The 15,444-nt window shown below is 33.3% G+C and overlaps 1 protein-coding gene across 1 annotated transcript in view; it reads left to right on the forward strand.

Moving 5' to 3' along the window:
- LOC111637679 overlaps nucleotides 1–11,143 on the forward strand; it is a 19,760-nt gene extending 8,617 nt beyond the window's left edge. The window contains exon 2 of the mRNA XM_023383241.1: nucleotides 8,803–11,143. Within this exon, the coding sequence (XP_023239009.1) occupies nucleotides 8,803–10,731 (1,929 nt within the window). The 3' untranslated portion in view covers nucleotides 10,732–11,143. The remainder of the gene's footprint in view (nucleotides 1–8,802) is intronic.
- The last annotated feature ends 4,301 nt before the right edge of the window (nucleotides 11,144–15,444 follow it).

Below are 15,444 nucleotides of genomic sequence, written 5' to 3' on the forward strand. Positions count from 1 at the left end.
AATTAAGATAACAAATTATGTTATTGTAAAAATAAAACGGAATTTATGGTGGAAACGTTATGTAAACCTATGAGTCGTCTGGTGTTCTACTGTATATTTGGTGTTTGTATCGAATTGAGGTATGTTTCACAAAAAATTTTTTGTACGTTTTTTAGTTTTTTATTTGTGTTCGGTTGTATCCATATAATATTTTATATATATTTAGTTGGCTGAGGAGGGGCAAATGCCCGAAACGTAGATGTATAGCAAAACGTTCTAACTGAATAAAGATTGAAACTTGCCTAGTGTTGAAGAAAAGTCACTTCATTGTGCCAGTATACAAGCTATAATATAGGCTAAATAAGAATATAGTAATTGCGCTCCGGTCGGATTTTTTTCTCCTTGCGAAGACATTTCTTATGCTATAAGTAGTGTGGGTATTGGGACAATGACTTTGAATGTTACGTGACCGATCGCTCGATTTACCGCCCCCGTGAACGCAAGGCATTGCAACCCCCGTGCATTGCAAGGCGTGCATTGCAGGCGTGCCCGCTTGCAATGCACGCCTTGCACGCCCGCTTACAACGGGACTGAGGAGGGGTGCTCCCCGAAAGGACTTTCTATGGGAAACCGACTCTATTTAAGGAGTAAAACACACGAAGAAAACGTGCCAAACTCCATGCACCCAGTCAGCTGGTGAAGTTTGAACCCGTGACCAAGTACCACTTTTCAATGCTTTCTCCACTTGATCTTGATAGAATGTCTACCAAGGCCTGTATGTATATATTTTTGAATTGTTCACAATCCAAATTTGCTGGGGGAAAAACAGAATACTAGCGTGAAATTCATATATTAATTTAAAAAGTAATTATCAACTTAATATAGAATTTCAAATCGCTGAACTTACTTGCAAGAACAGTAATCGCAACATTCCTGTAAAGTTTCGAAATTGTTGCCATTTCCGTAACATCCACCATCAATGAAAAGTTCACATTTATCAGTAGAAATATTATAATAATAACGAGACATAGTTTTGTATCTGGCTGAAGATGAGAGTTTATTGGTATATTATATCCTAAATTGAAAATTAATAAAAATATGAATATTTGAATCGCACGAAAAGAAAAGGTTCTTACCTCTGGCATCGACATTGATGCAAAGGATTCATATAACGATGCAAATCACTTCTGTATTCATAACTTTTGTTATTTTAAATATTTAATCGCCTTTATTTACACTGTGATTTTTATAGCTGAGAATTACACACGTGACACACAGATGTATCTATCGGAACATTTTATATTTAAAAAATGTTAACTAAAGATTGAGCTGGGTTTGTGAGATCCACTGTGATTCACTGAGGGCTATCTCTCTGTGGCCCATCATTCCTTATAAATACTTAAAGATTAATTGTCTGATATTTTTTAATCAATCATTAGATTTACATGATACACACTCCCAAGTAACAACTGTAGAAAAGGAAATAGAAGAACCCCCCAAATCTGAAGCAGCAACTACACAGCATCCTGAGCTGTTTTATGTCAATAAAATTTTGCTTTGCAGTCTGAATTGTTAAAAGTCAAAGAGGATTTATATCGGTGCAGAATGCAAAAGATGATCTATAGGAAGAAACTGAAAACTCTTCAAACAGAAAATCTCAAACTTCATCAAGAAAATACTGAACTTAAAATAAAACAGTTGTCGGCTGATAAACTTTTGCCGATCAAAAATATTTTGTAGCAGGTATGTACTGTATATCCAGCACACGTTTTATTATTTTATTTTTAGTTTTAGCCCTTATATTGTGGCTAGCGACTCGGAATGTAATTGTGATATTAAAAATACATTTAGAGAATTCTGCGGTTTTTACTGGCTTATCGAACAAACGATACGAATGGACGCGCAATTAACTGATTTCCCCTGGAAGTCGGCTTCTTACAGAAACACGGCTTCCCTATCATCAAATGTTTTAAATAAAACTGCACAAAAAATAACCTTCAAACCACGGCCGTTTTTTAATGCTCCCTTCAGTGGCCATTGTTCTGAGCTTTGACTATATACTTAATACTTTCTATTAAGTGTTATTTTAAAATTTCTAAGGAAAATTTTGTTAAATTGTTAAAAAGACCTCCCGGAAGGCATCCCACGTAGGCAGATCGCCCAAGTGTTGCGTTGCCATAACTTAACATACAAACTGAAACATAGTGTAAAAGTCACTTTACAATTCATTTTCTATTAGACTTGGGGATAAAATAAAATTACGACGCAATCGATCTATATTTTGAGGCATGTGGAGGCGGATGGCACCGTGTAAGAAACGTTAAAAATTCCTCCTCGAACTTTTTGATTCAGTTTGCGGTCGCGGCTCTGCACCTCACCGCGTGGAGTTTTCCGAATATTCTTCACTTGTCTAATACCAAAATAGAGGCTAGTTTCCTATAGAAAGTCCTAGCACGCAATACCCATTGGTAGATCACTCATGTATTATATTGCCTTATCCAACTATTGCGTATAGAAAAACATTTTAATTTTTCTCTTTTAAATGTAGTATATTTAGGTTATTTATTTATTTATTTATTTATTTCCGGGAAGATCAACATGGCATTAGAAATGCACGTGGTTGTATCCATCGTCTTCCTTACTGTAGGTTTCGTAATGGTTTTTGTAAGATTGGTTTTATATTGCTTGATCAAACCGGAACTTTACGATCGGTTAGTGACGTCGGTTTTTCCTCCACCGATATTTCCAACCGCATCTTCTCCTTCAGATTCGAAATTAATGTGCTATAGTCCCACTTGGAAAGGTATTAAAATATATAAGGGTCCTTGGGACTGAATATTTCGTTAAACTTGTAAAACTTGTCTTTTATTTTTATGAAATAAAATATAATGTGATTTCATCTTTCGTGCCATTGTTTTACTACAAACTTCCAACTGTTTCAAATTATATTTGGCTCATTAAATTTAAATATTTTTGTTTCGTTATGAATCGGACACATTTTTTCCGTCATAACTGTTATAAACATTATTGTTAATTATAAATTCATCAAAAAATGCGCGACTTTAATAAATATCGAATCTGTAAACATTTAACATAAAATTTAATTAGTTTTATTAAATATAAAAATTTATATACAAATTTAATTGTTGAAGTAATTATGATTGTGGAGTACACAAACCGAGTACGTGTATTTTTTGCTTTATTTAAATTCAATGTTGAAATGGTCTTCGTCTGGTATGCCTTTTAGTGCCGAATATTCGTTATTTCGCGGATGAAATACAATGTAAATGTCTGTAGAATATAAGTCGTTTTGGCCTGTTATAGTCTTTTAAACAGTCTTTAGTTAAACACGAGAACACTGCTTGATGTCACTGTCGTTGTTCTATGCTGTTTAACCGAATCTCCAATGGTGTCGAAGTATCTGTCTGTAAATTGGGATGGAAAGTCAAGTCCAGTCGATTAAGTCGTAGCCGGGTGAAAGGTCAATTCCTGGTAAGTGTCATATTCAGGTGAAAGGTCACTTCCAAATGGCGATGTTACATTCGATGAAAAGTCGAAATCTGCGCAAGAAGGCCTGGCTAGAGAAGAGGTTTATGTCTTCCAGCAGCAAAACAACCTTTTCCACCAAGGCTTTTTACGCTCGACGGGCTCTTCGGACTCCTTTCTGTCCACTCCGGTCTCACCCGACGATGTCTCCACCGTCCATTCCGGAACCTCCGGATATCGCCCCTCTAGATATTGGACGAGAGACGAGGCGGTGTCGTCCGGAGTTACGACTACCACCCGTTTGACGTCCGGTGTATGACACTTCTCCTCACCATCCTTCGGAAGCACCCTTATGACACCTGGCCAAGACCAGGCGTCATCCTCGGACTCTGCATTGTCCGAGATGTGCAACTTCTTCAACTCTCTGAAATTCTCCATTCTGCCAAGGAAAATGAGAGAATTAATTGAGAAATATTCCTATTCTAATCTGAATTGTAAATTTCTAATGCAAAAATGATTAATTCCTGTTAGAAAAGAATATTATTATATATAATAATTTTAATCTTTTCGACCATTTTTAATGTTCGATAGAGGAATTAGTTTATAAAAATTGAACTATTCTGGTGACTGCCGTGCCGTAACACAAAACAACTGCGAAAATAGAGGAATTATGTTAATTAATTAAGATTCAGACAAAATTCATATGGGATATTAATATATATACGTATGTAATTTATAAACTATAGCGGGGAATAACAGATTTTAAAATAGGCTATTTATTAATTTTTATTTTGCCATTGGAAAATTAACAATGGAAAGATGCGAATCATCCGAAGGAAATCGATCAATTCTAATCGAAACCCATCGCCGCCAACTGTGATATTTTGCTGATCAAAGTTAAAGAGTATTTAAATCTACAAAGATCATAGTGTAAACTTACATCACTTTAAACAATCTCTGCAAACGAAGCAAAACTTGAAAAAGCACTCGCATTAAACAATCGCACGAGTCAACAATAGATTCTCTCTCAACAACGAGAGCATTTTATTGTTGCATAGTGACTCGATTTAATGTTAAAAATTTGCATCTGGGGTGCATATATAATGGAGTTTGGAGCCGTCAGGTGGTACAGCAATGACGTTATGTTTCATATCACGTAATTCATCTCTTCAATACGATCCGATTTTTGTAATAAAGCCAAAGTGGCGGACAACCTGCGATATTCACGGGTTTGAATGGAAAAAGTTAATTTGAAATTTAAATCTATTAAAAGTTACTTGTTGTGTGGAGTTTTTTAAAACTCCCCGCCCTTGGATACTAGTTTTATTGTTGTTGTTTGTTAAATTACGGTAACGCAACATTTGGGCGATCTGCTTAGGGGGAAATGCCTTCCGGGAGGTGTTTTAAGGGTTACTGGCTCCTATTTTGGCGTTACAGACGTGGAGAAAACCCGGAAAACTCCACGTGGCCGTCCCGTCCTAGCCAGGCGCAAACCCACGACCGAACTCCTAGTATTCGGGGAACGATACCGCTTGGCCACTATTGGGCAGGGCATGTTTTAGTGAGCCCATTATGGATTCGGGCAGGACCACAATGGGGCGTTAGAATGAGAAGCACGGGTCCTGACATATCGGGACTGACCACCACCTGAAAAATTCCTGAGGCTTTTTCGATCCGTTTTTATTCGACTAATATATTTATCAATAATATATAGCCCAAAAAGTAGTCAATGCTCCAAATGATATTTTTTAAGTCCAACTAAAAAAAGTAACCAAATTTGGCCCAAAGTAGCCAAATCTTGTAACACTGGAAGAAATGCTAAATAAACAAAACCGACAAATTTATTTATTTATTATTTACTTATTTATTTCAACGGCATAAACTCAAAAAAGAAGTTTCAGAAAGCCGTAAATCTCTATAGGCCTACATATTTTATTTTTGAGAGGAAAGGAAATATTTTCAAATACTTGGAAATGTGTGAATGAGGAAGGAATACTAAAGAAAGCTGGAGTTGTGACTCAAAGGATTATAGATCCAAATTCCAGGAAAGGAGAGAAAGGCCAAAAGATAAAAAATAGTAAGAAAGGTTGGAAAATTAAGGATCAATACAGTATTTGCATAACAGAAGGTCTATTCAACCTTTCTCACTTCTTTTTATCTTTTGGTTTTTCTCTTTTCCTCGAATTTGGGTCTATAATCCTTTGAGTCACAACTCCGGCTTTCTTTAATATTCCTTATTGAAACCAATAGACTCCGATATGATAAAAGTGGAAATTACGCGATTGAATTAAAGGTTAGATTAACCACGAAACGAGGACTTCAGAGGTAAAATTTTAATATTTCTCTTCTGAACAAATCAGAAGAGGTCGAAGCAATGAACAGTCAGATAAACAGTTTATCCGAAAAACCAACAGAAAATAGTACACATCCTAGAAGCCCAAACAACCGTCATAAATCAAACCCTTCAAGCGGGTAGACGGTATCATATTCTGTCAATATTATATCAATTTAAATCATCGATACGTCACTTGCAATAGTTTCGACACTTTCAACGGAAAAAATTTCGTAAATTTTTTGTTAGCACGGTGCCTAATTTAAGTTTTTTTTCTGTTCAGTTATAATGCCTATCTGTTATCAACACAGAAAGGAGTATAAATTAATACAGGGCTGTCGTAACAAATTAGGAAACTTCAGTTATGATAATAACTGAACTTTCCGGTACAAACCGGAAGTCACGTTATTTTAATTCATAAATATTCTCTTGAGTGGAGTCAGATAGATGACCGGCGTGACTCCATTGTTAACAGGAAAAGTATGATGTACGGAGACAACACACTACTAAAACTGAAAGCAGTGTGACGAAAAATTGCAGCCTGACATTGTGACCATGTCACAATAAATAATTGCTCGTGTTTATAACGTTATTAAATGAGAAACTTATGTAGCCACGCAGATGCAATATCCTTGCATAATTTTATCCATTTATTTAACAATAAGTCATAAAATTAGATGTAAAATGTTTTGTATTTGTTGGCCAGGCCAAGTTACATACGAGAGCCTTTATGATAAAAATATAATCCAAATAAAAAGATCTGAGATGTAAAACAATTACACCAAGTAAATACTTATGACAATTTAGACCACGGTCAAAGTTTTTCTTAGGAGTTTTTCTTTGGTAATTTCAAACTCTCATGGTAATGTTTAGGATAGTCTTAATAAATTTAGGGTAAATCTAGGGTAAATCTTGGGTAAAACTACCCTGTGTTCTGATGCCATTACTCATCGCGCCACAAGTTTCGCCGGAAAAAGTTTTAGCCTAAAACCATTCCGTTTTTCTCTATTACTGTAGGGTTTTAGAATAGGACAACAGAAGCTAAAGATATAATGCAGATTGGTGCTAGGTACAGTATATGGGTGTATATTAAACACGAGTAGGATTTCGCTTTTTTCAACCTTCATGCCATTAAATCATCGGCACTCTCCATATCAGATGTAAATTAATACCTCTGATAGAGCCTAAAATCCTAAGACATTTTAGTTATTAAAAGTTTTTAAAACAATGAATTAAGAATTGGAAATCTCGAATTCAAATGCTGCAAAAGGCCGGTCAAATAGACGTATATCGGACCATATTCATTATTATTTGGTAACTCCCCCAAAAAAGACTTTCGTTGCCGGGCCTTTACGACGTATCCTGTTAAACTCTTTGCTACTTTATGCTATATATATATAACATATATATACAAAATTATAATTAATTTTTAATTCCAGAAATACTTAAACAAGAAAAACTGTTGGGGATATGAAAAGAACTGTTTCCTAACCTAAGTCACAGATATCCTGATCCTATTTGTGATGGTGAAGCAAAAGGATAGTAAGTAAAATTAAAATATAAAATAGGAAATATTCCATTTTTTTGCAGTTGATAAAGATTATTTGGTTACTTATTACTTTATTCAAATTTAAAAACATAACACATGAAATTACTGTCAATATCATGTTATGTATAAACTTTTTAAGGGTGAAAAGTAACCAATCTTTTAGAATAATTTTAATCATTGAAAGTGGATAAAGATAACTACATTCTTGAAATAAACCTAAATTCAGAAACATTTTACACATATTATTTGATGATGATCAAATTATAGTAATTGTATTTTAATATATATGAGTGTCTAATGTTTAATGAATTAAATGTCTTTAGAGTTCTTGACTTATTTCTAAAAGAAAAATAAAATATTAAAATATTTAGGTACTGCTAACTTGATAAAAATATCAAGTTAACAGTTAAAAATCTGTTTTTATGATACATATAAACAATACATTAATATAAAGAAAAATTATAAGCATAAAAACTTTTGTATGCTTCCAGTAATTGATCATAAATGGTCGCGGTTTTTCTGCTAGCTAATGAAAAATATCTGACCAATTAATAAATATAGCTTGTTGGCGATAAAGTGGGAATCCAAGTCATCTAAGTAAATATATATACTGTATAATGGATCTAGGTGACAAGCAATCTAGTAGGAAGAAAATGGAATGATTCATTACAACTGTGTATAGATTGCATATTTAGCTGCTTGTTATTGTTTTTTTTAAACTCTTTTTGTCTCGTGAGAACTAAGATAGGCGTGTTTCAGGTCCATCGTGAGTTTGGCACTTCCATAAAAGGCTATTCGGATGATGAGATGCGGGTCAACATATCCTGGATGAACCACCCATGAAAGTAAAAGCCTAAGGCTCTGAGGAACCCGGGGTCGAAAAATTTCAGGAATTTTTCAAGGGGAGATTCTTCCGGATATGTCGGGCCCCGTCCTTCACCGCCCGGTAGCCCAGTTGTGGGCCAGACCGAATCCATACTGGCTTGCTAAGAGGCCATCTTAGTGCCCACAAGGCGGGAAAAGGTTTTTAAAAAATCCACCCCCGAAAAAATTTTGGGTTTTTCGATTCCCCACAGCGGTAAGCTTTCGCATCAGACCAACTCTGTTTATTGACCACACACAATCACAATATATTTGAATTGTTTCTTCAGAAATTCATTTTAAATTTTATTTATACAAATTCAATTTTAAAATAACAAAGAACAACATAACAATAGGCTTTAATTTTCGTTAATAATTATTTTAATTTCTAAATAACGGAGAAAATATTGAAATTATCTAGAAAATAAAGTTTCCTTTGAAGTTTGGATTTGGAATACGTGGAATCACGTGAATGTCGTAAATTAATTTAGATTTTAGAATATAAACCGTTAAACCGTGTTCTAAAAGAATAAAAAATGATACGAAAAGCAAAAATTTAAATATATTCGGAGAACGTCGAATGTCTGGATATTAAGTTTCAGCAATTAAAGAGAAAATGAATTCTTTTAGCTCCAATTCATCTGTCGCTTCTCTGTACGTTGGTGATTTGCCTCCAGATGAAACAGAAACTACGCTCTTCGAAAAATTTTCTACCGTAGGACCAATTCTTTCCATCAGAGTATGTAGAGATCTGATTACAGGAAGATCTTTGGGCTATGCCTACGTTAATTTTCAATATCCTCAAGATGCAGATAGAGCCTTGGATACTATGAACTTTGATTTAATTAAAGGAAAACCGATACGAATAATGAGGTTACAGAGAGATCCATCGCTTAGAAAATCTGGCGTTGGAAATATTTTCATCAAGAATTTAGACAAGAGCATCGACAACAAAGCTATGTATAATACATTTTCTGCTTTCGGAAATATCTTGTCGTGTAAAGTGGTTACGGACGAAGAAGGTAACTCGAAAGGTTACGGTTTTGTGCATTTTGAAACAGAAAAAGCAGCTAATAATGCCATCGCTAAGATAAATGGCTTGCTGTTAAACGGCAGAAAAGTGTACGTAGGTAAGTTCATTCCTCGAAGAGAACGTGAGAAAATAATCGGAGAGAAAGCTCTTCGATTCACAAATGTTTACATCAAAAATTTTGGGGATGAACTAGATGATGATAAACTGAGAGAAATGTTTGAAAAATATGGTACTATCATTAGTGCTAAAGTCATGGTCGATAAAAGCGGCAAGTCAAAGGGTTTTGGATTTGTTAATTTTCAAGATTCCGAGAGTGCTAAAAGAGCTGTAGAAGAATTAAATGCTCAAGAACTCGGTGGAAGACAGCTTTATGTCGGCAGAGCACAGAAAAAAGCCGAAAGACAAGTGGAATTAAAACTAAGATTTGAACGATTAAAATTGGAACGAATGAGTCGTTATCAAGGTTCCAATTTATATGTTAAACATTTAGAAGATTCCATCGATGAGGAACGCCTCAGAATAGTATTTTCGTCTTTTGGTAACATCACAAGTGTCAAAATCATGACGGATGATCGTGGCAATTCTCGTGGATTTGGCTTTGTTTGTTTCAGTTCTCCCGAAGAAGCAATCAAAGCAATAACTGAAATGAATGGAAAAATCATTGTTTCTAAACCGCTTTACGTTGCTCTAGCCCAAAGAAAAGAAGACCGTAAAGCTTATATCGCTTCGCAATACATGCAAAGACTGGCTAGAATGTACGGGCAACCATATTTCAACCAAATGTGCCAACCAGCAGGAGGTGATAATTTTGTACCGACAATGCCGCAAGTTGCAGGAAGATATATTCCAACCCAAATTCCACAGATGCAACCTACGTCGAACTGGATAACGCAACCACCTTTGAGACAAAGTGATCCGCGCGTCGATGGATTCTCAGCCATGCAATTCGCACAATTCGCTTCTCCTGTTCTACATTCAACAGTCACAGCAACTAAAACACAACACATTTCAACTAATATGAATGGAAGATCTATCACTAAACAACAGAACAGAACAGAATCGACAAGAGTTACATCTGTGGAGCCGTCTACTGCGGCCTGTCCCGTGGCCGTACCAATTGCCAATATTGCGCAGCCTTATTCTCCGACATATATAGCTAACATGTGTAATTCTCCACCGTCCATCGTTCAACCACCAATTCTTGAACAAGCTGCAAGTTATATCCAAGAACAGGAAGCTCTGAGCACTTCCATGCTTGCCAATGCCAATTCTCAAGAACAGAAGCAAATGTTAGGAGAACGTTTGTATTCAATCATTCAGTGCTGGTATTCAGATATAGTCGGAAAGTTAACAGGAATGTTGCTAGAAATCGATAATTCTGAGCTATTGCATATGCTCGAGAACCAGGATGCCTTGAAAGCGAAGGTAGACGAAGCAGTCGCTATTCTCCAGGCTCATCACAATGAAGAAGTTGCATCCAAGGAAGAATAAAAAACATTTTTTAATGTAATTTCTTGTTTTTTAACGTTATTATCATATAACTATACTCTATATGAATTGTTGAAAGCATAGTTTATACTTTGATATTTTGTATTATCTTTAATGTTTTCTTTCAAAATTACAATATGAATATAAAAAAAATGAGCATTTATAAAAATGTATAAATTTTCGTCTGTTAATTAATATTATGATATAATAATAAAAATAATAAATATTAAAACAAAATATAAGAATTTATTTATTAAAAATATCGGTAGCTTTTTATGAAGCAAGACTGGATCCATGGTCCGAGATGTTCATCTTACATTCAGAATTTTTCCTTTTTTATCATAAATCGGAAAATTTAGACGTTTTAAGATATTTTACTTTTTGTAACATTAATTATGAAATATAAATTTAAATTTCTGGCTTACATATTATTTTTGTCTCAATATATTCGTTTTTACTTTAACTCTCCGCCCTGTAGGCACTAAGAGGGTCTTTTTAGCAGGTCCATTATGGGGCGACCGGGTGATGAGGGACTGGGCCCGACATATCCAGACGGAACAACCCCCAAAAAATTCCTGGGGTTTTTCGTCCGGTGACCCGTGCGGATTCGATCCCGGGTCCCCAAGAGCGGTAGGCTGACACTTTGACTGCTCGACCATCCGGCCGTCAAATTATTCCTCTTACGAGCATTACATATAAAAATCCCACAAAACTCGCTTCTAAATCCGGCTTACCAGTAGCCATGCGGTTCCATTTCCTGAACACTGGGAGTTCGGTCGTTGGTTCTCGTATCGCCAGGACGTACTGGTCACGTTGAGTTTTCAGTGATTTCTCCACGTCTGTAACGCCTTAATAGGGATTATTCTCTGCGTAACGACCATCATAAAACTCATACACCTACTATTACATGACAATCTACGGTATGATCGCAAATCTTTATGATCTATACGTGATCATACCGAAATACATCAGGTTTGATACTAAAAGCTAATCATATATACAGCAGTCAACTCCATTTGGTTGTATCCTCGGAAAGTCCAGGAATGTCAGTGATAATGTGCAATTGCAATCTCTTAGAATATTTTGTGCTTGGTGGATATTTTATCATAATTCATAAAATCGTATATACGAATACGTTTTGTGTCGTAATAAGAGCAAATCCAATGATCATTGCTATGGATTCATATATGATCAATAACAATCTGACAGGGAAATTAACTGCAGGATTTTCGATGTAACTTGGTGGTAACATCGAATAATACGTAGTTTTGTAGAATATGGGCAAAGCAAGTCGTGTGAATTCTCTATATTTCCATTACTTATTGAAGCGAAGTGGGCAAGCATCTTTGACAGGGACTCAAATTGACGAATCATTGAAAGTTAGAGATGGGCAGTTCCGGATTCGGTACTACTAGTTTTGGGCTCCTGGAGCGTAAAAATGCGAAAAACAGGAGTCAAAATGGATTATCATACTTTTCCATTATATTCTATGCGAGTGTCCTTGCTTTAGCGTCCATAGGAAATGAAGATTGGAGGAAAAACTGAAGCCAAAATTGATTGAAAAGAAGCAATAATTTATTACTTCCGATGAAATCCGGAAGTTAAGTTATTTCAATTCAAAAATTTTTCCCTGAAAGGAGTTAGATGACCGACAGGACCTTATTGTTAAAGGAAAAGTATGATTTACAGGGGCAAGACAACTAATTTCAGGTGGAGAGCATACATTTTAAATTAAATATGATTAAAAATTACAGCCTGGCATTGTGATTATGTTACAATAAATAATTGCTTGTTAAATCTATATATAAATTTATTAAATAAAAATTATATTTTGTAAGTAATTTAAAAATTTATTATTAAAATACTTCTAATGAAAGAAGACCTTGTCATATAATATCACAGTTTTTAAATTCTTATTGCTTGTATACATGAAATAAAATAAAATCATTCAAAATAGAAAAATAAAGATGTTAAACATGTCTTTTTCATAATCTCAAAAGTAATAGGAATTCAAGTACCTAGCAATTCCATTGAATATAAAAATTTAAATGGATTTTCTGTGTTCATGTATATTAAATGACAGAGTTGTTGAATGACAATAAAAATTAGATATTTTTGCAGATATTTACAATTTGAAAATTAGGTCTTGGTGTTGGAAGATAGTCATTTGCCAGAATTTCCATGAGTGAAGGAGAAACCTCAATGAAATTGCAATCATCATGTCTATGAAATGGTGCAAAATTTGAATTATTACACAACACAATTTTATTAGCATTGAAATGTAATATTTTATAAAAGCATATTATTTCACTTAGCATTACTTTAATTTCAAAGCTGTGATAATGTTTACATTAACAAATCTATAAAATAAGTTAAATTGAGAAAAGAGGGGCAATAATTTGAAGTTTATGTTTTTTTCTTTGCTGTCTCTGAAAATACGAGTTTGGATTACCATCCCATTCAAACTTTTTCTTCTGATTTTCTATTATTTGATATGATAAATATCACACATTGAATCTTAATAGGCTTTCTAAGTGATGACGAACAGTGGTGCACTCAGGATTTAATCGAGGGGAACAAAGTTGAATGAATAAAAACATTTTTCATATGGAATTCAATAAAATTCCCATCTTATGTGACTTCTAATTCATTAATAGTATAGAAATAGAAGATAACAAAATATGAATAAAAAAATTAATTTTAATTAAAAAAAATATTTTGAAAAATATTCTAGTATTCTTTTTCTTTTCCTTTGGAGGATGCCAGGGCTTCTTGGCCCCTTTCTAGGTGCATCACTGATGACAAAGTATAATATTTTCTGAGTATGTATTTCGCATAAAACTAAATTATATTTTATCCTTTCAGAAAATTCATCTTTTTATATTATTATTGTATAAGAATGTTTATGCTGTATTTAAAATTTTTAACATTTTCATTGAAAAAAATGGATTCCTTGTTATACATACAAAGTGATTTAATACATTAAAAATTATTATATATATGAAAATTAAAAAAATAATAAAATTACAAAAGGGTTTATGCATAAATTTTATTATCACAGAATTTACATAATTTATGAATTTACTTAGTTTATAAAAGCAGAATTTTCTGCATTCCAGATATTCTGTAAATGCAAAGCCAACATTTATTATCGGTACTTCGAATACAGTTTGTAGATGAAAGATATTTTTGATTGTATTTAGAAACTGACTTGGAATAAATCACATTGTAGAAATAAAGTTCTACTATAAGTTTAAATTCAAACAAATTATTGAGAACTTTAAACTTTAACTTTATATTGACTGTATACAATTTATTTTGAAATATCAAAAGCCTTTTATAATCAAGATTTTAAGGCTTCAAATTGTATATAGTCTAAGACATTATAAAGCTAAAATAGTCAATAAGTACACATTTTATTTTCTTTTCTTACTAGCTAACGCTAATATACCTAACAATTTTATGCATACAAAACATGACTAATAATTGGTTGGAGCAATAGAATTTATTAAATGATTTTTCAAATAGTAAAAAAAAAATAAGAAATGCAATGATAATAGAAATTATAATTATGAAATTACTAGAAAAATTTGTAAGAACAATAAATATTTTTGATTTGATTTATAAGCAACTATGATCAATTTAGCATCCAATCTATAAATTTCTTTTGATTTATTTTTACAATCCAACCAATTCAATATTTACATGTTTATTATTATTTTTCAACAAAGTCTTGAATTCAAATATAAACATTATGATTTTACTTTACTGTATTATTTATTTTCTAGTTAAAACATTAGTAAGTTCTCAGTAAGATATTTTCACACAGATTATTATAAAGCTATAAGGCACTTAAAACTAGATTTGAAATTGTGTCCCCTTTCATCAGTTCATTCGAGTTGTTTTGGTTGTCCAAACCCGGATGGGAACTGAACCATCAGCTGCAAAAGAATTATCATTATATTTAGTAATTTTATTTTCTATATTTTAATAGATTAATTCAATGTTTATCCTTTATTCACCCTTGTATATTGCAGTACAGTACTTACAGAATGCAATTTTGATATAATAGCTTATAATTTTGGTGGAGAGAGCTTTTTTGATATGGTTGAAAATGATATTCGTGAATTAATGAAATGAAAGATTTGAAAGGGGAAAAATTGGTACAAGTAGTAGATGACAATGACCCAAAATATATAGAGAATACCAATGGAAATAGTTCAGCTGAAGATTCTAGGAATCTGTTAACGAATTCACTTTAAAAAAAATTAAGAGAGAATATAGACTTGGCAGAAAGTTAGGAAAATTTTTTTTTTGCAGATAACGATCTCTCCATTGAGTGCTCCAGCAAATTTCAAAGATAATTGGAAATTTGTTTAACACCATACAATGAACTTTGAAAACAATTGCAATAAGGTACAGTACTTAAACTCTCACAATTGACTTAATGGAAAGTAAACCAGCAAACAAATCTGAAAAAGTTGAAAGTTATAGCAATGTCCAAAAGATTTCAACAGATGAAAACATCCAGCCATTAGATAGATGAAATTTACATTTAAAAAATGATTTTGGAATGTAAACCTACTTTCACTATGTAACGTGTCTTGTATAAAATGATTTTTATAATGTGGATCCTAATTACCACATTATACAAGGGTGACCTGTAATTTAAAATCTTTTACTTTACATATTTATACTTTTTGATAAACTTTATAT

Source organism: Centruroides sculpturatus, unplaced genomic scaffold, assembly GCF_000671375.1.
Source record: "Centruroides sculpturatus isolate CEXI.00-Female unplaced genomic scaffold, Cexi_2.0 scaffold697, whole genome shotgun sequence".
Classification (NCBI taxonomy): domain Eukaryota; kingdom Metazoa; phylum Arthropoda; class Arachnida; order Scorpiones; family Buthidae; genus Centruroides; species Centruroides sculpturatus.